This window comes from Xenopus laevis, chromosome 8L, assembly GCF_017654675.1.
Source record: "Xenopus laevis strain J_2021 chromosome 8L, Xenopus_laevis_v10.1, whole genome shotgun sequence".
Lineage (NCBI taxonomy): Eukaryota > Metazoa > Chordata > Amphibia > Anura > Pipidae > Xenopus > Xenopus laevis.
This window is the reverse complement of record NC_054385.1, coordinates 28,867,515-28,894,717: the sequence shown is the minus strand read 5'-3', so window position 1 is coordinate 28,894,717 and position 27,203 is coordinate 28,867,515. Positions and strand designations below refer to the sequence as shown.

The following is a 27,203-nucleotide window of genomic DNA, read 5'->3' as shown; positions in this document are numbered from 1 at the left end:
TTTTGATTCTGATTAACTTACTCATCAGTTATGTCCCACGTGCCCCCCCCTTTCAAGTTGCTGACTGACTAACAGGTTAGAGAGATACAATGGATAAAGTTATGTTCTGGCTCTTATGTTAGACTTCCCTTCACTCCAGCCTTTACAGGTTAAATACATTTCTCTTTCTAGTACAACTGCTACTATAATGACACCCAGCCAGTTGGTTGAATTGGCACATGATATACATGTGAGCAGTAACGCCACGTCAAGGCTTCAACCAGGTTACTGTCCATTCACACACCTATTGCAGCAAATGGCTCACCCGATGACTTGCTGCAGTAGTTTCCTATCTGGCCAGGTAGCGGCTGATATAAGCCATCATGGGACCCCTCCTCCTCAGATCAGACTGGGAGGTGTAAGGAACAAAAAAGTTCCCCAATGAATAATCTACAATAACACACACACACTTCCACACACCCACATCACTCATTCACTCACTATTTTTCTCTGTGGCAAATCCCATGGTCAGTGAGACTGGGATTCCACTCCCCTCTGCTTTGCTAACTATATAATTCCCTCCAGTAGTTCCCTATCCAATATGGAAATACGATTAGTGATCTGGCTCCAATCAGTGGATTATGGACACTGTTAGTAATGGAGGGTGAGCGTGTCCATCAGGTTTAATCTAGATGATCCAGAGGAAGGCAAAAAACCCAATCTGTAGCCATCTCCAATTTGCTTCAGATGGGGGAAAATTCCTTCCTGACTCCAAAACGGCAATCGGACCAGTCCCTGGATCAACTTTCTAAAGACTATTAATACCAGCAGCCTTTTATTATCTAAAAGGCCTGGTTATGGGGAATGAAGATTATGATGGGCCTAATTAGTTTGCCTAATATAAGATTCATGGCGGGGAGGGGAAGGAGGGAGTTGTGGCTAGGCAGCATTTGGGGACCTACAGCTCTGCTTAGTCTACTCTTATTCCTTTAATCCTAAACCCTGAGCCTCCCTAAACTTTACACCTTCACATTCACAACTCTAATGGGCTTATTTTTATTTTTAAAAATGGGCCCTCAAGCTGCAGCTCCATCTGCTGCATTATTACTCCCTCCAATTGGCACAAGCACACAGGCGGCCTTGTATTGATTTTTCTACATTTTAATGGTGAACTAAACTAAATTTGCAGCCAATCAGAAGGTGCACTATGTTCATCTTCTAAATTGGTGCAATGGGGTTCCCTATTTGCATTCACACACCACTCATACCATTCAAACCTGCTGCAAATGTATTATCAGGATATAGCATCTCCCTTATCCCACATCATAATTCCCATATCCCCTTACTAAAACCTGTATAACACCCGTATTCCATATATCCCTTACTGCACATAGCTATTCTCATATCCCTTTACTATAACCCTTATAGTACCCATATCCCATAATTATAAACATATATCCCTTATCCCGTATCACTAGTGCTATATCCTGTATCCCTTGTCCCTTTACCCTTTTCCCACAAACTTTACCTTTAACCTATGTACTACAGACTACAGACAGGGGAAAGACAGGAGAGCATAAAAGAAAAGAAACAAACTATTGTAACATTCCTATTCCAATATAACATCCCACCCACACACCCTTTTTTTGCCTTAACTTATATTAAAGGTGAAAAACAAGGTTAGAGTAATATTTCTATTCCTATATAACATCCTATCTATAAAAAACAGTAAAAGAATGGGAGGGAAGTTGGAAAAGGAAGAAAACTTACTTAATGCCATACTTACCCCACTTAACTTACCCTATATAAAGAAACTGAAGTATACTGAACGGTGTTACTTAACAGTGCACTGGGTTTCCATAAGTGCGCTGTATGTTCAGTATACATTTTTACCCTTATCCAAGGGTCTGTTGGATTTCTCCATTCAGAAAGTCCGGCGTGCAGCTATTCCTTTCTTCTGGTGGGGCCTCCTATGATGTTTTGTGTGCTACAAAATACAAAAGAAAAGAGTACATTATTCATAGCATAACTCTGTATATTACTTTATAAATACTGTTTCTCTCCTTTCCCATGTAAAAAACTAATTTCTAGGAGTCTAAGGGCACAAAACACACTAGCAAGTTGCCCCAATCTTCTGAAAGCCCTATTAATACCTCAACATGTTTACTATCATGTATTACTCCTTCCATAAGTAATCCTTTCTCGTCTTTCCCATTTTAATGGACTTAGTTAATTTCACTTACCACTTTGACTCGAATTCTCTCTACTTTCTGTCAAGGATCCCATGTGGTGCTGGTATAATTGGCTGTACGGGCAGACACTTGTACACTTGCAGTAGACAGTAGATGGCAGATCTGATGTTCATTGATGGAATTGGCGATGGATGGTACATTGCCGTCATCACTTGCTGTACAGGCAGTTTGAGGTTAATCCACATGAGCACAGAAAATACTTTACTTCTGCCAATTCCAGTTGGAATCCACATCGGAGAAACCTTCCACTTTAGCTCTCTTAGATGTCTCAGCGCAGAATCCTGGATGAATTACTGGTAACTTATCTGCTGGTGGCTAAAAAAAGAAACAACACACTTTGTTGGATTATAATATATAATTTTAAGCATGGGTATAAAATAAATGATACAGTATGGTCACATATATTTGAATGAGATGTAGCTAAAAAAAAGTGTATTTAATTTAAAATTCTGTACTTCATGATTAAGAAGTTTTTTTACTACATGGTACAGGTATGGTATCCATTTTCCAGAAAACCCATTATCCAGAAATAATTTAATATTTTTCTCTTTAATAGTAAAACAGTCCCTTGTACTTTATTCTAACTAAAATACATTGAATCCTTATCAAAGGCAAAACAATCCTATTGGGTATAATGAATGTTTATATGCGTTTTTGGTAGACTTAATATATGGAAATCCAAATGATAAAAATACCCCTTATGCATAAAAACCCCAGCTCACAAACATTCTGGATAACAGACCCCATACCTGTATCAGGACAATTTGAGGAATGGGGTTATAACTATTTTTTATACTCTTTCAGCTGCAAAGAAGAAAAATGTGATATTACAAGGTATATGGAGACTTGGTTCCTGCAAAAGCCAACTAACTACCTATTACAGCTCTAATAAAGGAAAGAGCCTGTTAGTCTCCACAAACCTAGCCTTCCCATCTGTCAATGATGCAATAAGTATACATGTAGGTGTTGTGGAGGTACGAATGTAAGGGAAATACGTAACTCAGTAGCTTTTATTTATGTTATTACTTTTATTTATGTTATTAAGCCATCAAACCCCCCCACTACTGAGGAATTTTTACAAAACTCAGCTTTTTTCTTCTTCAATCTGCCACCCCAACTATAGATGAATAAAAACAGAAATAAGCAGTGTACTGTAGGGTGAATAAAGGGAGAAGCCTCATGTTGCTTGGTGTAGCCATGTACTTACAATTTTGGGCTGGAAAGGTGTCTTTATTTTTCTATTTTCCAGCTCGCTCCAGTTGACTCTGGCATAGAATGAGTGCTCCCTGATGTTCCCATTTGCTCCTAAACGTTTGGTCTTGTTCATCTCCAGAAGCTATAAAAAAAAAGATTATTTATCAGACTATAATAGATGTTAAGTCAGGCACCATCCAACAATAGAAGGGCTGTAATTGTTTCTACTTACCTTTGGCAGAAGGTCCCGCATTTCCTGGCTCATGTGACGCGGGTATTCAAGCTTTTTCTCCCTTATCTCAAACAGCTCCTGTGCAGAAACCAGTGATGGGGCAAATGGCTGTCTGCCAGTGGCCATTTCGTACATGATGACACCGAATGACCACCAGTCCACTCCAGCATTGTACTTCTCCAATGACAAAACCTTCAGAAAAAAAGGAGAACAAATTATCAAAGTTACAAAGATGTCCAAAGAAGAAAAAGACACAAAGATTTGAATGCCTCTGTGTATAAATGACATTAGAAAAGATTTCTGACCTCCGGTGCACGGTATCCAGGTGTTCCTGTCAATCCGCTGATCTTCTTTCCACCGAACACTCCCTCAACAGCGAGGCCGAAGTCACAGATTTTGATGTGCCCGTTGTTATCCACCAAGATATTTTCTGGCTTCAGATCTCTGCAACATAGGTGTTGGGAACAATTAACATTCTAGAATAAGTAGTTCTGTGAGTGATAGTCAGGGATAAGTAAGTAAATACACATTAAAAGATAACTGAAAACAGATATTTTTGGTATAGAACAACCTAAAAGCAACTAAGTTAAGAAGTAAGAAAAAGGAATGGATAATAAAGACAAAAAATAAGTGTTACAGTAAAGGCAGATTATACAGAGAGAAAGATGCATTGCTTGGTTAAAATGAAATGTAAAGTACAAAGAGTTAAGCAATTTGTAGTGAGTCTGGACAGAAAGTGTCACAGAGTCACTAAAATGAACTTTCACTAACTGATTGCACCAGATCAGGGCAGCCATCGGGGGGGGCAAAGGGGAGAGTTGTAGGGGGCCCCGAGGGTAAGGGGGGCCCCGGCCATGGCACAATTACTTGACTAGCCGGGCACCCCATCTTTATGAGAGCTGCTGACTTCGGGAAGGCATGGACATTTAAGGGGCCCTGGCCACCAATTTTCTTATAATGTGTGGGGGTAGGGCCCTGGCCACCAATTTTTTTCTCATGTGGGGTCCTAACCACCAATATTTTTTAATGGGGGGGCCCTGGCCAGAAATGCTTTTTTATGGGGGGCCCTGACCACCAATATCTTTTTATTTTTTATTAAGATGTCGGAACCTTAGCCACCAATATATTTTTTGTTTTTATACTGTATGGTGGGGGGCGGACCTGTGGGGTGAGGAAGGCGGACATGTAGGTGGGGCTTGCAGTGGGCGCAGCCCAGGAAATGTTGTTGTATGGGGCCCTGTGATTTCTGATGGCGGTCCTGCACCAGATACCAGAGGTGGAAACATTACTGTTAGATTGTGAACTAATAGGGAAAAATCTTGCCCGTGAGGGAAGGGGGTGACACTTTGCTGTACATTTACGTGCCTGCAAAGTTACAGTAAGTATCTCAAGGAAACTTGAACAAATGCTATAAAAATGTTAACTATATCATGCTAACAGTGAATAAAAATGGAAAGTAGACATTACTCAATATTCTAGAGAAGAGAACTGAAATTTTACTGACCGATGGATGATGCCATTGGAGTGAAGGTACTGTAGGGCTATCACCATCTCTGCAGTGTAGAACCTGCAAAAAAAAGAAAAATAATAAGTAAACAAGCTAAATTCCATAGGGCTACCTATCGAATAGACACCACCTAGTGAATTAAACTTTTTCTTGTCCTTCAATGCAATTCAGTGGTGCGGTGGTTCTGCTGCTGTGCACACACCTTCCTTATTCATCATCATCATCATTTATTTATATAGCGCTGTCAAGATACGCAGTGCTTTATTCAGGCAAAGGCCCAAGAACTAATACACAGCTGTGCATGAATTTACATGAAGGACATTTCCAACAAATTCTGCATTTCTATTTTATTATCTACAGATGTAATGTTGTGATTCCCGAACCTGCAATAAAATGTATATATAAAAACAAATATTTAAATTCGATTTTCTTGCCCTCTAGTGGTGCCCTGGTTCTGCTGCTGTGCACACATCTTTTTTTTATTCCTCAGTCTATAGTAAGAATCTTATCACTTACTGGATGTTCTTCATTGGTAGACTTCCTTGATCTTCAATCACTTTGTACAGTGTTCCCCCGCTGGCATATTCGAGCACGAAGAAGGCATGCAGCTGGTTAGACAAATGAAGAATTGGTGAGACATAGGAATACATGGCACAGAACTGAACAGCAAGGAATGTGAATTGGGGACTAAATAGTTATCAGAGGTGTTTTCCTTCGTTCATTAGGCTCTGCTCTCCATTATGTATCTATTCTCATGTTGTTAATTCAAAATGGATATAGTATTAGGACCTGGGAATTCATTGGGGCAGGTGAGTTGCCTGAGTAGGCCTTATACACAAGAAATATGAACAGATGCAAGTAGCTCTGAGAATAGAATTTTAATAGAAGCTGCTTTTGCACTAATAACTATCCAAGGAAACCTCATAACATTGTATGTGGGTCTCTTCTCTCTCTGTGTATTTCTACAGACAGAAAAAATGTCAAGTGTTTTTTGATTGCAGTTGCAAGAAGGATGAGGAAAAGATATTTCTGCATTTTGTGAACTATGAGTACCAAAACTTGAGCACCAGCTGTGTGCCTAGTGATACTGGATCTGCTTTCAAACCAGAAATTAACTTTTCCTACTGACTCACAACACATAGGGATATATTTATCAAAGAGTGAAGTTAAAGATCACAGTCCGCTAGAGTGAAATACCGCATCTCTCCATTCATTTCTATTGGATTTTTAAAGGTGTATTTATGAAAGGGTGAAATACTTTAAAAATCCCATAGAAATGAATGGAGAGAGGCACTATTTCACGCTAGCAGACTGTGGTGATCTCTAACTTCCCTCTTTGATACATATATCCCCATCTGTCAATATATAACAGCCCCACATGAGTACAATGAAATAGAAGATATGGCTGCCCTGCATATTGCACTATATTGTGAAACCCAGTTTTGAAAGGCTAACGACTGCAAAACATGATGAAAAATTATAACTTTTTTCACATGTAGCTGCAGTTATAATACTAGATTTAATGGATCTGGAAATATTGCAGAGGCTCTTTCAGAGAGCAAAGAGTAACCCAAGGTAACCTAGAAAATAATCTAAGTTTATAAAGCTTGGGGAGTGACAGGATTGTAAATAAGATGAGCACTGGATAAGTTTTGTGCATTAGGTTGGCCTTAGGAAGTAAAACCATTAATGAAACAGATTATGTATCAAAAGAGTGTTCTGTACCTCGGACTGGAATGTGGCATGAGAATGGCAAAGAAAGGGGCATCCTCTGGCGATCTTCAAGAGTCGGGCCTCCTTCATGATGCAAGTAAAGTTGCCCTTGCTGGGTTGTTTGGGCACCTTCTTAATTGCCACAAGTTGTTTCTTTGATGTATATGATGCCAACATCACCTAAGAGCAAAGAGATGAAATATTACAGAGTGTCTTGAATGCTGCTAACATCATGAATGACAGATAATACAGTCAATCAGAATGTTAAAGACATTGCCAAGTGCTTGATTTTACTTCATGTTTTCTGTACAGATTTATAAAAGATAACAAAAGAGATTTCTATATTGGGAGTCCCCACACTCACCTGTCCAAACATGCCTTCTCCTAGCTCTCGGTGGAATTTGTAACTCTGTATGTCCAGGGGGGCTGGCCTTTTCTCATCCACGTGGGATTTCTTCGGTGCACTTCCACTTCCACCTTGTGGGATCAAACAAATTCAGTCAAATCCCATATCAAAATATATTATGAATTGTATATTTTACTAAATATATCTATGTATCTCTATAACAATGTAGCTAAGAAAGCACCCACATTCAGAGAAAAAACTCTTTATCTTTATTATTTGTGAGCCTTCTTAACATTAAGGGGTTATTGATCAATAACGAATAAACCCACAACTCAAGTGTTTTCTAATTTATGAAAAAACTACAATATGTAAAGAACTTGAATAAATCAATTTCGGGTGAAAACTCTGAATACTCAAATTAATCGAGTTTACAGTAAAAAAAAATTAAAAAAACTAGAATCATTCGAATTAATTGAGTTTTTGAGCGAAACCCACCAAAAAAAAAACCCTATTTCCTGCTTTGGGTATACTAAATCTCTAAATCTTTGTTTTTTTTCAACATAAAAAATCAAGTTTTTGGTAAAAACTACCCTCAAAACCTTTAATACATAACCCCCTAAGTGTAAGAGGGATTTTATTAGGCCTTTGGGGTTTCCTATTTTCCCTAATCGTCTTTGGCAAAAACTAAAAACACCTAACTGTAAATATAAGACATTTTAACAAAGCAAAGGGATGGATTTGTAGAAACCCCAACCCATCAACAGGACAAACATCCCACCAATGGGGGGCAGTTAATTAACTATAATAACTCTACCAAAAGCACTGTGTATCTTGACAGCGCTATATAAATAAATGATGATGATCAAAACGACAGTTGGGCATCAGTGGCAGTTGACAACCGACAGTTCACCCAGGAGAATCATGTGACTAGCAGCAGTGAGACATACAACCAGCAGCAGTAACATGTGCCATTAGCAAAAATTGAGTCTTACAATCACTGACACCAGGAATCAGAGGAATGTTTAAATTGCAGGGTAGATAAGGCAAATAAAAATAAGAAAACTCATTATGTAATCTACAACATACTTAGATTTTCATTTAGATTGTAATCTTTTTTGGACAGGGCCCGCTTTACCTCTTGTATTGGCTCTTGGTTGATTTTGTATATATTCTGGTATGCTTAGTATACACCCAGTGATTGTACAGCACTGCAAAATATGTTGGTGCTTTATGAATATGTGTAATAAACTGTAAAGCAAACTTTTAAACATTCAGTGAGAGCCACAAGAGCTTTCCTGTATAAAGAAGGTGGGTGGGCATTCTGTAAATAAATATAAAAATGTATGTCTAAGGGCAATGGCATGAGGGATTTTGGGCTTTGTCCATTGAATACAAAGTGGTGCCTGTAGGTGTGACAAGGCTAGAGGACCTTCTAGGGGTAGAAGTGGAGCTGGCCTGGAAGGAGGAGATGGTTTGCATTGTTGGGATTTTTAATAAAACAGTTAAGTGTAAGAGGGATTTTTTTAGGCCTTTAGGGAATCCTATTTTCCCTAATAATCTTTGGCCTAAAAACACCTAACTGTAAATATAAGTCTTCTAAAATCTATAGACTTGAACGAAGCAGAGGGATGGATTTGTGGAAACTATAATGACTCTATATTAAAAAATTAGAAGTAGGTATAACAGAAAATGAATACTAAAGTAATATGTTTTTCCCCTTACCTTCCAACGGATCTTCTGGGCTCCTTGGTCTTTTCCTCTTGTCCTGCTCCTTCCTTCTTTTGCTGCTCTGAAGAATTTCAAGATCTTCTAAGCCGGTTTTCTTACTGCTTTCAGTTTTTTCATCTTGCTTTCTCTTCTTGCTCTCAGGTTTACTGGTCTCATCTGAGAGCATTTCCTTTTTCTTCTTTGCTTGATCTTCTTTAATCCTTTTTCTTTTCTTCTTCTCATCTTCAGGGTGTTTCTTCCCTACACTGATAAGTTTTTATTCTCAGTGTCACTCTTCTTACTTTCTTTATTGTACTTGGTCTTCTGTGCAACATTCTGATTCTTGGCTTTCTTCTTTGTCTTCTTGCAGCATTTATCCTGTGAAGGTTCTCTCTCTTCTGGAGTCAGACTCCTCTTTTTCCTCTTCCTCTTCATCTTCACCTACCTTCTTATTCTCCTTTTATTGTAATTATGTGTCTTTTATCCAAAATTTGTCTTCGTTTTTAGCAATCGCTGTGGCACTCTCTTTCTCTTGCTCCCTCTCTCTCCACCGTCTAAAAGACAGTTGGGCATCAGTGGCAGTTGACAACCAACAGTCTACCCAGGAGAATCATGTGACTAGCAGCAGTGAGACATGCAACCAGTGGCAGTAGCATGAGCCATTAGCACAAATCGAGTCTTACAATCACTGACACCAGGAATCGGAGGAATGTTTAATTTTCAGAGTAGATGGAGGCAAATAATAAGAAAACTGATCATTTAGTTTCATTATGTCCATCTACAACATACTGAAATTTCCATTTAGATTGTAAGCTCTTTTGGACAGGGCCCGCTTTACTTCTTATATTGGCTCTTAGTTGATTTTGTATATATTTTGTATATATTCTTGTATGCTTAATGTATACACCCATTGATTGTACAGCACTGTGAAATACTTTGGTGCTTTATAAATATGTGTAATAAACTATAAGGTAAACTTTTAAACATTCATGGAGAGTCACAAGACTGTTCCTGTTTAAAGAAGATAGGTGGGCATTCTGTAAATAAATATAAAAATTTTCTAAGGCCAATGGCATGAGGGATTTTGGGCTTGTCCATTGCAATTTTAGTAGCCTGTGAAACACTGTCTATCAAGAGAGGTGCTGCCAGAAATGGGGCAGCATTTTCGATAGATCAAGTGGTGTGTCTGGCTTAACTGGGTATGACTAAAACTAGGGTATGTCCTAAATTGTTTTGATTTGAGGGAATCAAATGTTGAGGTAGTGTAGTGTTGCACTCACATATCAGCACATTGTGTGTGTGTGTATGTGTGTTTATGTTTCTTCCTGTGGGTATAGAGTTGGTAAGTAAAAATAAACTGGACAGAACGGTAGAAACGCTTGCAGTGAAAATAAAACAAACATTTTTGCAACAATACATTTTTGCAACAAACATTTTTGCAACAATATTGCAGGGTGTTCAAACCACAGGATTCAAACTGTTTATAGATCACAGGTCCCAGCATTCTCTGATCCTCCAAAGGGATCAGGGACTCCATTAAAAAATCAACAATGATTGTAAAGTGCCATGAATCACAAAACCCATAACTCTATATAAATATAATACACATACTAACACAAGTTACAGCTGCTACTTCATTAATTTATTATGTAAGTACAAATACTGCCAGCAAACCACCCTGCCTGATGGTGCTCTGGGCTTGCAGCTAATGCAGCCGGAGAAAAGGTTCCACTCAAAAATTTCTCACCAGATATGTTTTACACTGCCACTTTGCCCTGGAAAATCTGATCCCTTAAAGGAGTTTAATGAAACAATAAAAATAATAGTGGTCCCCACTCCCACAGTACAAAGGCCACACAGACATGGGAGCTGAAACAGTAAATAAAACACATTTGGCCAAGGGATTATTAAGCCTGCCACCACGTCAAGGTAGACTCTTTAAGTAATTACCTACTCTAATCTAAATTGCACCTAGTTAACATTTTAGCACTTCTAATGTACAAATAAGAGCGATTTGGTTAAAAAATAACCAGTCCTAATAAAGTTAATGGGAGGTGGAGATTTGTTGCCTGCTGAAAATCTGAACTAACGATGGGCACAAACTCCTGAAAATCCCTTCCTCATCTCTCACTGGATTTCAATGGAGATCTGGCTGAACTGCAGAAATAAATATTTATATATATATATATATATATATATATATATATATATATAGAGTTCATGTGGGGCCGCACTCCGCTAAAACATTTCAAAATCGGGTGCAAGGTAAAAAATGTTACATATCATAAAGAAGACCAGCAACACCGATATATTTTGTGCAAAAAATTCAAATGTATTGAAAATGCATGTACAGCATTTTCAATACATTTGAATTTTTTGCACAAAATATATCGGTGTTGCTGGTCTTCTTTATGATATATATATATATATATATATATATATATATATATATATATATATATATATATATATATATATATATATATATATATATATATATACACACACACACATTAGCATTTTCCCATGTTAAGTCAGTCTGCTGCTAACAATGTGTTTTACATGCAGCAATCCATGACCCCAACAATTAAAAAAGAAAAACTTTGGTGGCCAGGGCCCCTACTAAAACAACATTAGTGGCCAGGGCCACTGCTAAAATGAAACTGGTTGCCAGGGGTTTAAAAAAAAAATTAATGTTCACTGGAGCTTACCCTAAAAGTGTTTCTTTCCTGTGGTGTCTTCTCCTTCTTCAGTGGTCCTCTTCCTCCTCCTCAGCTTCTTTGTCTCAACCACCTTCCGTCAACCTTAGATTAACTGCGAGTCTACGACCTCTACATTTGTTTAATGTAGCAATCCATTATTATCCATTTTCCATATGGAAATCTCACAATGCTAAACTATGACAACATGCCAGCTGTCATTGGTTTGCTTTTCATGATTTCCTCTCCTACACCGACTTTAACCATACATCAACTGTAACTCTTCCCTCTGATATAAATACTAGATTAACAGTAGATTCTATTTATATATATATATACAATGATTCAATAATATGCTCTATCATGCCAAATTGAAACTGCTTACAATCCAAGTGCTTCATATGAAAGGTGAAGTTGGTCTTAGAATTACCTTTCAGTACAACAGACTTGATATTCAGAAACAAATTGCAATTGGTCTTCTGTTTATCTTTTTTTTAAAGTTTCTGTCCTGTGCCACTCCTATTCCTCATGCGGTCCTTGAATTGATTTGGGTTAAAGCTTTCAGTATTTGTTTGTGCCTCACTTAGCTCATGACAATATTACAAATCTATGAAAATATAAATAATGTAAAGATTGCAAAATGTAAGCAGTCATGCTTGCCATGGACCCACTTTCCTTTACAAATACATGGTAGGATACATACTGATAAGCTCCAATGTTAAATCACTTTTATTGACATGGCATTATCCCCACTGCTGCTATAGGCATCGTCTCAAAGTCCCTTCCCATAGACTATTATTAACTGTTCCTATAGGCACCATCTCTCCCTGCTATCCCACAGTCACAGTACATTCCCAGAGACTATTATCCCCACTGTTATTATAGACCCCATTTCTCCCTACAATACCTGCTATTCCACAGTCACAGTCCCTTCCCAGAGACTATTATCTCCAATGCTATTATAGACACCATATCTCCCTACTATACCTGCTATCCCACAGTCACAGTCTCTTCCCAGAGACTATTATCCCCACTGTTACCACCTCTCCCTACTATACTGCTATCCACAGCCACAGTCCCTTCCCAGAGTCTATTATCCCCACTGCTACTATAGGCACCATCTCTCCCTACTATACTTGCTATCCCACAGCCACATTCCCTTTCCAGAGACTATTATCCCACTGCTACTATAGGCACCATCTCTCCTATACCTGCTATCCCACAGCCACAGTGCTTTCCCGGAGGATATTTGCACACAGAGAATCCCAACAGCATCATTGAGTTTGTGGGCTCCCCCTGCAGAGGAACTTTCAGCCCCCCCCCCCCCCGCGAGAAGGAAATAGAAAGAAAGGAGATAATGTGAATTGAGAGAACCAAAGAAAAGAGCATGTGACAAAGGTGCATAAACTGAAGGGAAAAAACAGAAAATAATGAAGCAAAGAGCAAGTGGAAACAGAAAGCATTATAGATAACAAAAGGCAGGATGGCACAGTGGCAATTACGTGGATAATACCCCTTGGATTTCATAGCAAGATGGCATATAGGCACATCCATGTATAGTACCCCCCAGAATTCGTAGCATGATGGCACAAAGGCAATTCCATGTATAGTACCCCCCAAAATTCATAGCAAGATGGCACAGAGGAAGTTCCATGTATAGTACCCCCCAGAATTAATAGCAGGATGGCACAGAGGCGATTACATTTATAATACCCCCCAGAATACATAGCAGTATGGCACAGACGCAGAAATGATACCCACTGAACAGTTATTTTTATGTACAACAGCCTCAGCACATTTATAAATGTAAATACACATTACATTTTCACAGATATTGGCAGACAACAAGGAAAGAGTTAAGGCTATTGCTTAGCAAGCTTTTTAGAAGTATTCAGGCAGACACACACAATGGACCACTGCGACCAAGTTTGAATAAAAAGGTAGGAATCTATTCACAGGAAAAATATACAAATAGCCTTACACTTTTCAGGCCTGAGGAGAGCATGTAATCATAAGCCTATGAAATGCATGAAATGTATAAAGCTATTTGTATTTTGTCCCTTATAATACAGTTTTTCTTTTTAATTGCAATTCTTTTACATGGAGGTCCATTATGAGTGCCTGCCTGAATATGATTCTCCTCACACTGGCTTTAAGTGCTTCCAGATAATGCTTACTTCTTGTACTATGCTCTGTCTGGGAGATTATATAAATTGTAGGGTTGGTGATAATAATACTCAGAGGCACCATGCCCTTTACTGTATACTGCAAATTTACTATCGACAGGTCACAGGTGCTGCGAGCAAGGGAAACAAGCAATTTCAATAACAGGATGTAGATATTTGACCACGCCCTGTTATGCCCCAAATCTCAATTATGGAGACTCCCAAAAAACTTTTGTAGTTGTCAGGGTTGCCAGGTTGGCGTTTTCTCAGCCAAATTGGGCTACTAATTTAAAGCCCAGGCTGGTTTTGAAAGTACAAACTAGCCAAGGTACGGATTTGGGCTACTTTTTGGGCCTTTGGTTGGTTTTTACTTTGGAAACCAGCCAAAGATTTTTCTTGCCCTAATCATGTGTCAAGCCTAAATCACAATGCATGTTGAGTAATGTAGTTTTTGTTTAACAATTTCCCGACTGCCAAGTTTAATGTAAGACTACAATACCCGGCATGCAATGGGACTGACATATGTAGAGGTCGGGAGTTAGCGGATTTTGGGCTCTGTACCCCAGTCTCCTGTCCCTCTGAAGCATTCTCACATTTTACAGTGAATCAATTTCAGACAATTTTGGGGCAAAAATTTGCTGGACACCGAAATGTCTAGAGGGTGACCTGTTTTACCAATATTTAATGAAATCATATATGAACTAGGGCCTTGTGGGGCCCCTATACCTCCAGAGCCCTCCCCTGTAGTTACGTCCCCTGGTGACTGACCCATTTTGCTTCATGGAAAAATTAGCAAATCTTCACATATATTCATTTATTTTTTTAGACTTTTTTTTCCCTTGGTAGAGAGCAGGAAGTCCATAAAGGCGGGAACAGTACTGTGCGCGTGAAAGGCAAAATGATGTCGCCAGTGGAAAGCGTGGCCGCAGCGCTTCTGCACGCAGACTGTAAATGGATTTAGAGAGCAATAATCCCTTCCGCTTCAAAAGGCCTAGATCTTTCCACCTCAGTTCTATTGGTTGGCACAGTTGAGGTGAGCGGTCGAGGGAGGTGCCCTGCACATGCGCACATCTAGATACGAACAGCGGCGAGACAGTGGCCGCTCACACGTATTTATACTACTCCCAGGGGGTAGTAGAGGAGTGCGAGGCTTCTAGAGTACCGTGGCCCGTTCCCTATTACAGGAACCAATGAGAGCGTGCGGGTGTGGCCTGAGGAGAGACCGCTGTTTGACATTGCAGCAGCCGGTTGCTGGGAATCCTTTCCCCATTCCTTCCTTGTATCTGAAGGAGCGGCACCTGCTGGCTGTGACATATCCACCCAGTCACTCTTTCCCGCGCTTTCATTGAAGGCCCCGGGTGACTAAAATGCAGGGGTGGCCCTTAAGGACTAGGGGCCGGCACTGCGAGGTCCTTAGTTACGCCACTGCCCCCCCACTGTAACCAAGGAAATTTAAAGCTGAATGATTGTACAGCCAACATGCAACGTTATTTGCTTTATAGTTGTGTTTTTAAACCGAGTATCTATGAAGCGACGCAGAGAGCGTCACACAAAATAGTTTCACAGATAACACCACGTCTACTGAGCAACTATATTAGGAAGAGACGCCGCTCCAGTTGAAACACAACGCGCATAGTTCACACTCCACACGCTCGTGTCCAGCTTATTATGCACTGAGCTATTGCAGCGTCACTTGTTTTTGTCAGAAGCATGCAGCCAATGATCGTCGACTTTCTCTATTAGAGGGGGCGTGGCCTGAGTTCCCCGGAAGTCTGCATGTTTGTGTTGGGCTGCGTTGCTTGTTGTCGCTTGGGGCTTTTAGACTGGTCTTTACTGCTCCTGTGCTCCATCTTCGGTACCAGCATGAAGGAGCCGTCCGTCTCTCTGGGGCCGACTCCAGCCCCCGTTTTTCTCACCAAGCTCTGGGTTTTAATGGAGGACCCGGCTAATTGCGACATGATCGCTTGGAACACGGTAATGTGCAATTGTTAAGCCTCCTGCCTTTAAGTCCCAAGTCAGTGACGCGTGTCTTGTCTCTTGTTAAACTATATCTCCCTCACCTCCTGTCGCTTTCATTATCAGTGATGGTCCCTCCTGGCAGCTGTAGTCCAGGTTGGAGAGCCACAGACTGGAGACCCCAATGTAGTCTGCTGGGTAAATCGTATTTCTTACCTGCTATTTTGTGAGATTTCTCTGGGGCTGTCGCTTTTATGGCTGTATTTAGTCTTTTATAAACACTTAAAACACTGTCTGTTTATCTGGGTCACTGACCACTGAAACCTCAAACCTCATGTTCTATGATGCTACAGTATTACTTTTAATTGCTTGTCTTTCTATACAGGTCCTCTCTGGTTGCTAGGGTGTGGGCCAAGCAACCAGATCAATAGTGAAATTAAAAAAAAACCTTTAGGCAAACACCTTAACAATTCTAGCATACTTTTTTCAACAAAACCAGTTTGAGCTTTCTTTTTAAAGAAGGTATCCTTTTAAGCTGGTGTGTTGCATGTTAGTTTAGTATTTCCCATTCTATAACATACTAAAAGGTGATTTAAAGGTAAACCATCCTTTTAATTGCCCACCGCTGCACTACCCATTCCCCCTCACATACACTACACCACTGCCTCTCTACTCTGCTCACCACATTTAGTGGTAATGAGTAATTTGGTGACCTTGTCCTGCTTAGCAACTTTGTTGTGGTAACATAGAGTTAAGGGGTTTCCCTTTTGCACTGCACAAACCTAGATGGTAATCTTGTTTAATGTGCTGAACTGATGGCTGCTGTACAGACTGTCTTATACAGCAACCCAGGTGATTGACCTGAGTTGAATTCTCAGTTACTGGAACTATTGCTCCTGTTATGTAAAATTATTTTCTATTGTCAGCTAATCATTTTCTCTCTGCTTCCTGCTTCACATGCTGTTTTCTTCAGACCTCTCGGGACCCCTACTGTACTGTGCACACCTCTGTCCTTAAGTCTGGATCTCTATGCTCTACTAAAAATTATTTAAACTTTTAAAGCAACCTAATAGAATTGTGTTGAATCCAATAGGAATTAGTTTTGTATTACAAGTACAAGGTACTGTTTTATTATTACTACCAAGGAAATAAGCTTTACCAATTTGAATTATCTGATTGAAATGGAGTTTATGGGAGATACCCTTTCTTTAATTTGGAGCTTTCTGGGTGACAGATCCCAAAACTGTATTAGCGCAGGCTGAGAAACAGCTCTTCCACTGGTAATCACACATTTGTGGCATTAACCAATACACATGTAAATATTGACTCAGACCCACTAATCAAAAAGACCAATAATATTTACATGTTTAACCTGGTCACATCACTCCCACGTCTTAGGCATCCAATTTATGCTTTGTGTATAGCAAACCTGGGCATGTAGATGGAATATGAACCTTGGCAGAGCGTAATGTCAATCGCCATATTTATCAAGTGGTGTTGTCACAAATCACTATTTTTCAGCACAAGAAAGATACAAATCATTATATGTTGCCATTATGTATGTTATAGATTTTATTTTCTGTCTTTTTCCAGCTAAAATTTGTTGTTTGGGGATATTGAGTATAGCAACCAAAAACCTGTTGCTATGCAGATCCGCCATAGTGGGGCAGGGACTAACATGGTCTGGAAAATGATATTAGTGCAGAGGGGGGCATTTTGCAGGTCGTGAGTATAATTAGGGATTGACGGGGTGCAAGGAACATGTATTTTCATGCTCCATGTTAATTGTTGGTGGGGCCCTCCACAACACAGGGCTCAGGTGAGAGGACCATGTTTCTTAGTATTATGGAGCCACATGATTATTGATGTCAGCCCTTTTGCTGTGTGAAGCATAATAACAATGTCTTCTGGATTAATTTATCCAAGACATGTTTTCAAAATTGTGTATATCTGTTATGTTCTTTTACAGAATGGACAGACCTTCAGCATACTGGATGAGCAACGGTTTACCAAAGAGATCCTTCCCAGATACTTCAAGCACAGCAATTTGTCCAGCTTCATTCGGCAGCTTAATATGTGTAAGTACTTAATGGACTTAAATTTGCCCCTTAATACTATAGGTATATTTTCAGTGGGTGTCAGGGATTTGATTGTACAGGTATGAAACCTGTTATCCAGAATGTTTGGAACCTGGCATTTTCAAAGACAAAGACTTTATGTAATTTGAAACTCCATACCATGTCTACTAAAAAAATCAGTTAAAAATTAAAGGAGAACTATTGCGAAAATGAAAATTTAATACAAGCTTCACCATACTGAAATCAGAAACTTTCTATATACAACCAATTAAAAATTCTGTACCGTTTCTGAAATAATCAAATTTATCTTCACCATTCCTCTCTCAGCATCCGTTTCTCCTTGTTCTGTCGTCATTCAGGAGTTGGGTGTACTTGATGGTAACTAAGCTGCATGAATCTGTATTGATGGCAAAACAATCCTATTTAGTTTATTTCATGTTTAAATGATTATTAGAAAACGTAAGGTATGGCGATTCAAATAGCGGAAACATTTCTTATCTGGAATACCACAGGTCCCAAACATGGTTATATATTTAAAAGCTTGCAATCTGTGTTACCAGTTAGCAAAGTACCGAGACTACATCTATATATTCATCTATACATTCTATATACAGTGCAGCAAGAGATTTATTTATCTGTTGAAGTTAAAGGCCTAAAGATATTCTCATTCCATACGATATTCAGTGGCTGTATGGCAGGAGACGAGCCAACCAATATTGGCAAAAGACTTGGATATCAGTCAGCCACTTATCAGCCAGGTCAGAAAATTTTGATGCGCCTGAACATTGGCCAGTGTTCACTGCTGAATTGTCAGATACAGGTAGAATTCTATTGTTTCTACCTGTTTATCTATACCTAAATATCTATATTGAAAATGAGTGATCTTTCCTTAGTTTATGACCACCATTATATTGCCTATGCCAGGCTCTGGCCACCTTGTACTGCACCTTATATTACAGTGTACAGTGCAAATGGGCATAATAGGTTAGCTCCTTTCCATTGACAATTAGTAGTAACAGGCACTGGAAAAAAGGGTTACATTGAAACCCTAAGAACTCCCATGTGTCTGATGCTAAGGGTTGGTAATTTCGATTCTACTAATAGAAAGGGTCCCAGGAATGAAAATAAAAATGTCTTGACCATGCCATGGTCTCAAGGAGGCATTTTCCATGGACATTTACTGGAAATACATGAAACACATTTTGCATCAAGTGCAGAAGATTCCCTGTTACATATGACAACTATTTTCTCTCCTCTCCTCCTAATTTCATTCCATCCTTATTAACATCTTTTTCTTCCTCCTCTTGATTTTATCTCCTTTTTTTCCTTTGACCACATTTCAGCATTACACTTCCATAATTAGTTCCTCTGAGTATGTAGAGAGACTGAAACAGACTGAATTTATAGTCTGACTCTTGAGTATTATATTTTATACAGATGGCTTCCGCAAGGTGATGAGTTTGGAGAACGGTCTTGTAAAATCTGAGAGCGCCATTGAGTTCCAGCATCCTTTCTTTAAAAAAGGGAGACCGGAGTTATTGGAACACATCAAGCGTAAGGTATTGTCAGCTTATGGTATTCATTTCAGAGTACTATCTGTAATTATGTTATTCTTATAAACAGTAGTTATTATACTTGTACACTGAACAGCATTCAGTTTAAGACAGGAGTTGACTTAAAGGGGACCTGTCACTCTAAGAAATGATTCCAAATCTTTTTTTATGATGTTGATCAAACCAAATTTACTTTACACAAACTTTATTTACGCTATACAAATTATTTAACTATATCAGTCTTGGAATTCACAGCAAGCAGGCAGTCACCATTTTGTTGACACTCTCTTATTGAGGCAAGCTTTGCATCTACCCTAAATCTTTTTTATTTGTCAGACTGGGGGAACTGATGGCCATGCACAGGCTAAACAATTATGGAGGGAGGGGGCATGTGAGAGTGCAGTAACATTTAGAAAGTGCAAATAATTGCCTGCCCTGATTATATGCCTACGGCATACGGCAGATAATATATGATTGACTGCTAAGATTTTTAAATAACTTTATAATGGGTTTGGTTGCTTTATTTAAAAAAAATTGGACTCATGTTTAATTTGAAAAGGTTGTTTATTATACACATTTTTTATGTCTGGGTGACAGGTCCCCTCTGAGTCTAAGTGTTTTCTAAATAGCTTTGAGAGGAGCTGCAGTTTCTCTCACTTCCTCTTCTGCAAATGCAACTTCACCAGCTAACAAAAATGACTGCAGTGTACCAGGCCTTTTAGATGGCAACTTTTTTCTCTGTCATGTCTTATATGGGGATTGCATCGCTATGTAATAGAGTGAATTAACTTCAATAAAGTGATTTATATGTAAAGGCATCGAAGTTACTCTGCATTATCACGGAAATTTGGTCAGTTAATAAGAATAGAGAAAACAGTTCAAATCCTGTATTTCTATGTATATATAAACATGTGATGGTTAAATCATATAGTAGTCCTTAACAAGACAGGTTACAGCCAACTGCACATAGAGCATTTTGGTCATCTAAGAAAGAGCATTAATGATCAAAACTGTCAGCCACAGCATTTCCTATTGGTTTCAGTGTCATAATGCAAATGCCTCTTCTGACAGCAGTCCTGAGCAATTAGTTCATTGTAGTATGTAATTGAGCAACACATTTCCCATTGATTAGAATGGTATGTGACTGGAAGTGGGAAATGTTTTAAATGTTTTGGGCTGCTTAATATTTAAGGGTTGCCAATGGAACTTAACATTTCTACATTAATGTAAATTATGGGCTCTTCAGGGATGCTTACAATGAGTTGCACACTGCCAATATTGATTTTATAATCTATTAAACTGTAAGCAATTTGACACTATGCTATTTGCTAAACTGGCATGCTGCTGTGCCTTGCAGTTTTATTAAGGCGTATGCTAGCATGTTCCTATACACTGCTATTTATGACTACACTAGTGTTTCTTAGTTAAAATGTTTGTGTAGCTGCTAGTAAAACCACAGCCAGACTGGCCCGATTATAGGCCTCCTTTTTTATATGTCACCAATAGATTTTACTTACTCCTTTTGGCAGATATTAAACACCTTTCCCTTGAACCCTGGTGGCTATTTGGTATGGATAAAGATAAAGTGAACGAATATATAAATTCTATTTCTAGCTTGGCTATTCTATTATCACTTGCCAATGACATGATGTAGAGGAACTGTTGTACTGTATCTTTTTAAATAACAGTTATTTAATTGTCAAATGCTCCACTTTTAAAACCATATTGTAAAGTGAAACCTTTTTAATATAAGGATCAAAGAAGGTTTCTATTGTAACTGGTATTGTAACCACAGCAATCATGTAAAACATATTTTGTAAATTCTAAACGATATTAGGGGATGGACTCCACAATATATATGTGGGGTTCAGGTGCACCTTCAGCTTTTACTGTAAAGTAAAATTTATAGCAATCAGATATTTGGTTCCGTTATTCTAACACTACACCAGTCAAAGCTGACTGCAGATTGGTTGTTGACTTGCTGATCCAGAACATATATTGCCATTGTTACTGTGAAGTTTGGCTTCTTATAAATATAAATACTTAAAAGGCAAGTATAGGTTATACTATTTCTTGGAGGTGTTTTGTTCAAGTCGTACCACTTCTTGTATGTTTTGCCACATGGTCAGTTTTGTAGAAAGTAACAGAACCATGCTGCTATTTCTGTATTTTATACTTCGATTTGTCAAAACCTGACACCCAAGTGCCAGCAGTCCCTGACATTTAAATTTCTGTGTCCTGTGCCTCTGTTTTTTTTTTTTATAGTTATAATAAAATGAATGTTACAGTTGAAAAAGACACCTGATGTTTCAACACTCATCATTTTCTTTTCTGCTAGGTGAACTCGGTAAAAACAGAAGATGCTCATCTGTCCCAGGACAATTTGCAGAAGGTTATTAATGAATTAAAAGTGCTTCAAAATGGACAATCCAACATGGATTTCAAGTTGGATACAATGAGGAGGTTTGTGTGTGACGCTGGGTTATCTAGATGGAATGTTTACAACAACCATTTGGGACACTAGTGTACACAAACATTAATGGAACTAACTTAATAATTTACAGTTACAATAATATTAGATGAATAAGACTGGTGACAACTGACTTTTTTTTTTCCAGGGAAAATTAAATTCTTTGGAAGGAGGTTTCTTCTCTGAGAAGGAAGCACAGCCAACAGCAGAAACTTCTTGCAAAGGTGAATCTTCGTTGAAGGAGAGGGGTTTGGAGGATGCAGGCTGAGGAAAGATGGCTGCTGATATAAAGTAACCGTAGTCAGCCAGCTCTGCAAAGTAGTCCGACAGATCAGCAGGAGAACAGGGGGCTAGCTTTAGGGAACGGTTCCAAACAATTAAAAATCCTTTAAAGTCTGCATATTTATTAATTGATGTATATGGCAAAGTTGCTTAAAATTATGTTCACTTTTCAAAAAGCGTAAGTTATATTTGTGTGGAGTTCCCTTTTAAAGTTTTGTTACCATTTACACCCTTTTTCTTATCCCCCCCCCATTTACAGGCCATTAACAATTGAAGCTTCACAGTCCTCTTCCCCTAAATACAGTCACAATATGCTGCAGCTTACAGAAGGAGGAGTTAGTGAGGTGAGTACGTTGTTGAGTTTATGACCCATTGCATGTCTGAGCTGCTCTAGTTCTCCAGGCCAACCTACAACAGATATCGGATAGTAGAACATCCATACCACTCTTAAAGCTGAAAGTCTGCAGTTCAACTGCATCTGCGTTGTTTCATTTAAAATTCATTGTGGTAATGTACGGAACCAAAATTAGAAAAAAGTTGTCTCTTATGCCTTGCTGTTTTGTCTCTAATTCAAGATTGCTGTGCTTTAAATAGTCTGAGCCAATCAACAAACAGCAAATGGGTGAATCAAAGATTTATAAGCTTTTCTGCAGATGGCTTTTGCAAAACAAGGGCATTACCAGCTAGGTGTTTGTCTTGAGTTTTTAGTATGCACTATTGTTTTGTGTGGAAATGTATTAAACTGCAGTATTGTTATCCATTGGGTGACCTGACTCAAATGTCAAGGAATCATATTGTTTCATATAGGGCTAAAAAGAAGATTAGAAAATCACCAGCCACTAAATACAACAACCAGTGTATTATGGGGATTAGTTACTATATTAGTCTGGGACCCAACCTTCCAAATAACTAGTTCTGATGGGAGAGGTTCAGACTGGCCACAGATCTAGTCATTTCTAATTCAATTGAACACTCAGATCTTCGTTCTGGAAAAATTAAAACTCACTTTATTGCTGTTCTCTTTTTCAAGAACTATATGTAAGACCCTTTTGCTTACTTATATGTTTTTGTATCCTCAGTGATACACAGCAGGTGATTCTAATGGATGAGACTGATGTGAATCTTCAGCTGGAGGTGGAAGAATCTCATTACCCAAGCAGCTCTTTCCTGGCACAGGACCAGGTTGTGATCCCAAATGCTTCCTTTCCAGTGACAGATCAGTCCATAATTCCCAGCAATTCATTTATAGTAGAAAATTCCTTTAATCCTAATAGCTCTACTGCTGATGAGGAGTTGGCTCTTGATTTGGTACAAGACAGCGCTCCTGAGGACCCTGATAGTGTCATTGATTTGATTCTTAAATGAAAATGCCTCTGCAAGCAACATTAACATACTTGACAGGCGAGGAAGTGTTTCTGTGCTGTAAACATAATGATTGATAATCTGTATTTAATACATTTGCTCATAAAATATGATCATATAATGTTTTAATTACAAAATTGTGGTACCAATGAAACCAGGATATCCAATTCCAAGGTCCATACCCAGTGTTTGTTTCATTTATCTTACCTTTTTGGTCGGAGTCCGTAAATCTGACCGCTGTTTTGGGACATCATTGAGAGAGGTGTTTGATATTTTGGCATCTGCCTGGTTAAGGAAATGGAAAATTGTAAGGTTAGCTTCAGTACAGTATACCCAAGGCAGTTGACAAGGGTCTGTTGTACATTCTCTCTTTTGTGAGCATTCTGTCATTGCAGGGATTGAATAGTGACAGAAATGTAAAAAGGAAGAAGAATGTCCCCATATCCCATTATATGTTACTAACTTCCTTTTTTAGAGAGGAGATCCAAGACTTCTTGAACTGCGTTGATGCCAGCCTAGAGGATCTTCAGACCATCCTGTGCAAAAGGAAATTTGATGTAGACTCTGTTTCAGCATTGCTATTATAAACCTGTTTCTAACAATCTTTTCCAATTATGCCTTTTCCAGTCATTTTATTTATCACATCCTCCTAATCTTTCTTATCTCATTCCTAAGGCTTCCTGTCTGCATTAGTACATGACTGATGGGGGGTGTTTTCATTTGCAGCTAATTCGAGGCAGTTATAATTTATCCCTTTAAGTGCCAGCAGAATTTCACATTTTGGTTACGCGAAATGCCAGCCGTTTTTGAAACATTTTGTGCTCTCTCACTTTAGGGGCATTTTCTGAGGGGAAACCTATAGTTTACCTAGGAAAACTATACATTGTTTTTTTCGGTAGAAACTGAGCTTTCTAAATCTGCCTGAGTTTTCATGTATTTCCACCTGTGCAAAAAAATTTATAGTGCTAAATACCAAAAAAAATGAAAAATTACCATTTTTCATCGTATATCAATTTATACCAGAAAAATATTTCATTTTAGGGATGAAAATCCAACTGATTTGGAAAGCCTTATGTCTCTCGAACGTGCCAATACCAGATATGTATAGTTTTAGGGAGATTTAGGATTTCTGTACAGCAAAAACTCCCGGCAGTATATTACCGAATTTTGAAAGCACTAAGGCAGAAAACAGCATGCTTTAGATTCCAAGGCAAAAATCCTGAAACTGTAGGTTTACCCCAGAAAACCATACATTTTTGAAAAGTACACATTCTGCCGATTACAAAATGGGTAACTATGTCTCTCTACTCCCAACTACCAAACATAAAAGCTTGTCTGAATATAGCGGTTTTTCAAAAAAAAATTCAAAATTCTGAAAAATCATTTCAAAGGTTTTATTTTGCTGCTCCGCATATCCCAAACTATATTAGGTACCAAGAAAAAGCACCTGAAATATGATTGCCAGGGGTCCACTGAACAGTTTGATACCCATTATGCATAGGTTTACCAAAGTATCTGGCATTTAGAGACACCAATATGAAGTTAGCACATCCAAATTGATCAGGACTTTACTTCAGCTACTGAGAAATCAACACATTGACTGCATTTTTTGTGGGGTAAAACACAGAAATATATGTTTACTCCCCAAACCCATATATTTTTGGAAAGTACACATTCTACTGAATCTAAAATGGGTACCCATGCCTTTCTGCTCCAAACTACTGAGTCGCAAGGCTTTCCCAAAATTGTCGGTTTTGGTGAAATATCTGAAAATTGCCTCAAACCTTCAACTTCCCAGCACCATATCGCCCATGTATCATTACGTACTAAGAAAAAGCACCCTAAATATGATTGCCAGGGTTCCTCTGAACATTTTGGTGGTCATTGTTCATAAGTTTACCAAAGTATCTGGCATTTAGAGGCCCCAAAATGAAGTTAGCGCATACAAACAGTCCCGTGGGTAACTTCAGCTAATGAAAGATCAACACACAGGAGAAAGCTCTCTGTTTAGTGCTGAATTAAGCATTGAAATTCCTGTTTGAGACAGGATTTTTTGTTATCACTTGGTGTGTGAATGTGTTGTCCACTTGGTGGGTGAAATTTGGGAAGTTTTGAGTTGATTTTCTTTACTAAAAATCGATTTTTCTTTTGACCCTGAAGGTGAGTGATTCTTAGCCCAGTTCCCTTCACTTGCTCTGGGCTACAAACTCACTGTTAGATCCCCTACCCCTCCCCCGCACCTGGGTGTCAGTTTCATTTGCATTTTTCTCTTGTTTCAGCACAAATTGTTTAGTTTTTGTACAGATTGAGTGGATATTTTGATTTTGCACTCAGTTCTGTGAGGAGAGAAAGCTAAAGGGAGAAGGATTTAATATAAGTATAAATATAAAATCTTTTCCAGCAGCAGCAGTGCAGCTCCCAGGCACCTGCTCACATTAACCCTCTCCCTGCCACAGCTTCTCAACTTAAAACTTACTTTTTGTTAATCAATAGTATAAAGCTTTCTTTTTGTGTGGTGTTGTGTAAAATAATGGGAGGGAATAAAAAGGAAAGTTATAAAAAAACATCTCTTGGTTCTAAAGCAAAAGGACCTGAAAAACCCAGCTGTAGCTCTGCAAGGAAACACCAGGCAGAGCCCATGTCAAAAAGCCCCATTGCCTCTACTTCTGCTGCTGCTGCCAATGTGACCCCTGCTAAAACATTTGCACACGCGGTAGCTACTGGCAGCAACCCTAGCCAAGTCACTGCTGGGGTAGAGAAGCTTACAAGGAAGCATGGGGTCAGATGCCTAATGTCAAGCACTCATGGCATAGAGGCTTATATAAAGGCTGCAGCTGAAGTGGTGGGCCACTCTGCAGTAGTGGCAGCAAGTAAAATGTATGGGAAAGCCATAATCTTTGCCCGTACTCTAACTGCAGTGCATACTCTGGTACAGAGGGGTATCACAGTGGGAGGGAGTTATGTCCCTGTAGAACCCCTAGAAGGATTGGGCACAAGGGTGGTTTTATCTAATGTGCCCCCCTTCCTGCAAGACCACTTATTGTACCCCCACCTGCAAGCCCTTGGGGAGTTAAAATCAAATATGTCTAGAATTCCCCTGGGATGTAAGGAGAGCAGACTGAGGCACGTCCTTTCCTTTAAAAGGCAGGTGCAACTACTTTTACCTCGGGGGCAAGACACTATTGAGGGGTCTTTCGGGGGTTCCATTTGAAGGGGTGCTGTATAAAAATTTTTACAGCACAGAGGAAGTGAGGTGCTTCCTTTGCAAGAACCTGGGGCACACTTGCCAGAGTTGCCCCAAAGGGCAAATTAAGACCACAGCCCCTGTTCCTGCTCCCAGTGCTTCAAATAAAACATCTTATCCTGCTGGGACTATTTCAGCAGGGTCCTCAAAGGGGATATCTCCTTCACTAAAGGAGGTGGCTGTTACACAACCCACCTCTACAACATCCAAACCTCCTCCTTCTTCACTGAAGACATCTAAGGCTGCAGCATGTCTTACAATTGCGGCAAAAGAGAAGGGGGGAAAACATGTCAAAGCTTCCCCCAGGGTCACAGTTGTTCCTACCACAAAAAAGTGTACCCCTGTTATGGGCACCCCTGAAGGTGTGGGGGTACCCATGATTGCAACACCTGGTGGGGTTGGGGCAGATAGTGGCCTTTCCTCTTCAGATGCCAAGAAAAAGAGGAAATTTAAATCAAACTGGC

General features: G+C 39.1%; 2 protein-coding genes across 2 annotated transcripts; one reads left to right on the top strand and one right to left on the bottom strand.

Annotated features, from left to right (window-relative positions):
* Positions 1-270: 270 nt before the first annotated feature.
* On the bottom strand, positions 271-9,187 carry LOC121396946 (protein kinase C delta type-like). The gene is made up of 10 exons (XM_041572603.1): positions 8,946-9,187; positions 7,242-7,354; positions 6,890-7,057; positions 5,681-5,772; positions 5,162-5,224; positions 3,963-4,101; positions 3,658-3,849; positions 3,439-3,567; positions 2,223-2,546; positions 271-1,966 (listed from the first exon to the last, which is right to left on the bottom strand). Exons 1-9 carry the CDS (start codon positions 9,115-9,117, stop codon positions 2,433-2,435), a joined length of 1,182 nt encoding a protein of 393 aa, XP_041428537.1. The 5' UTR covers positions 9,118-9,187; the 3' UTR covers positions 271-1,966; positions 2,223-2,432.
* Positions 9,188-15,531: 6,344 nt separating this feature from the next.
* On the top strand, positions 15,532-23,608 carry LOC108705658 (heat shock factor protein 3-like). The gene is made up of 7 exons (XM_041572601.1): positions 15,532-15,768; positions 17,720-17,828; positions 19,266-19,387; positions 21,720-21,844; positions 22,000-22,075; positions 22,393-22,477; positions 23,213-23,608. Exons 1-5 carry the CDS (start codon positions 15,571-15,573, stop codon positions 22,007-22,009), a joined length of 564 nt encoding a protein of 187 aa, XP_041428535.1. The 5' UTR covers positions 15,532-15,570; the 3' UTR covers positions 22,010-22,075; positions 22,393-22,477; positions 23,213-23,608.
* Positions 23,609-27,203: the final 3,595 nt, after the last annotated feature.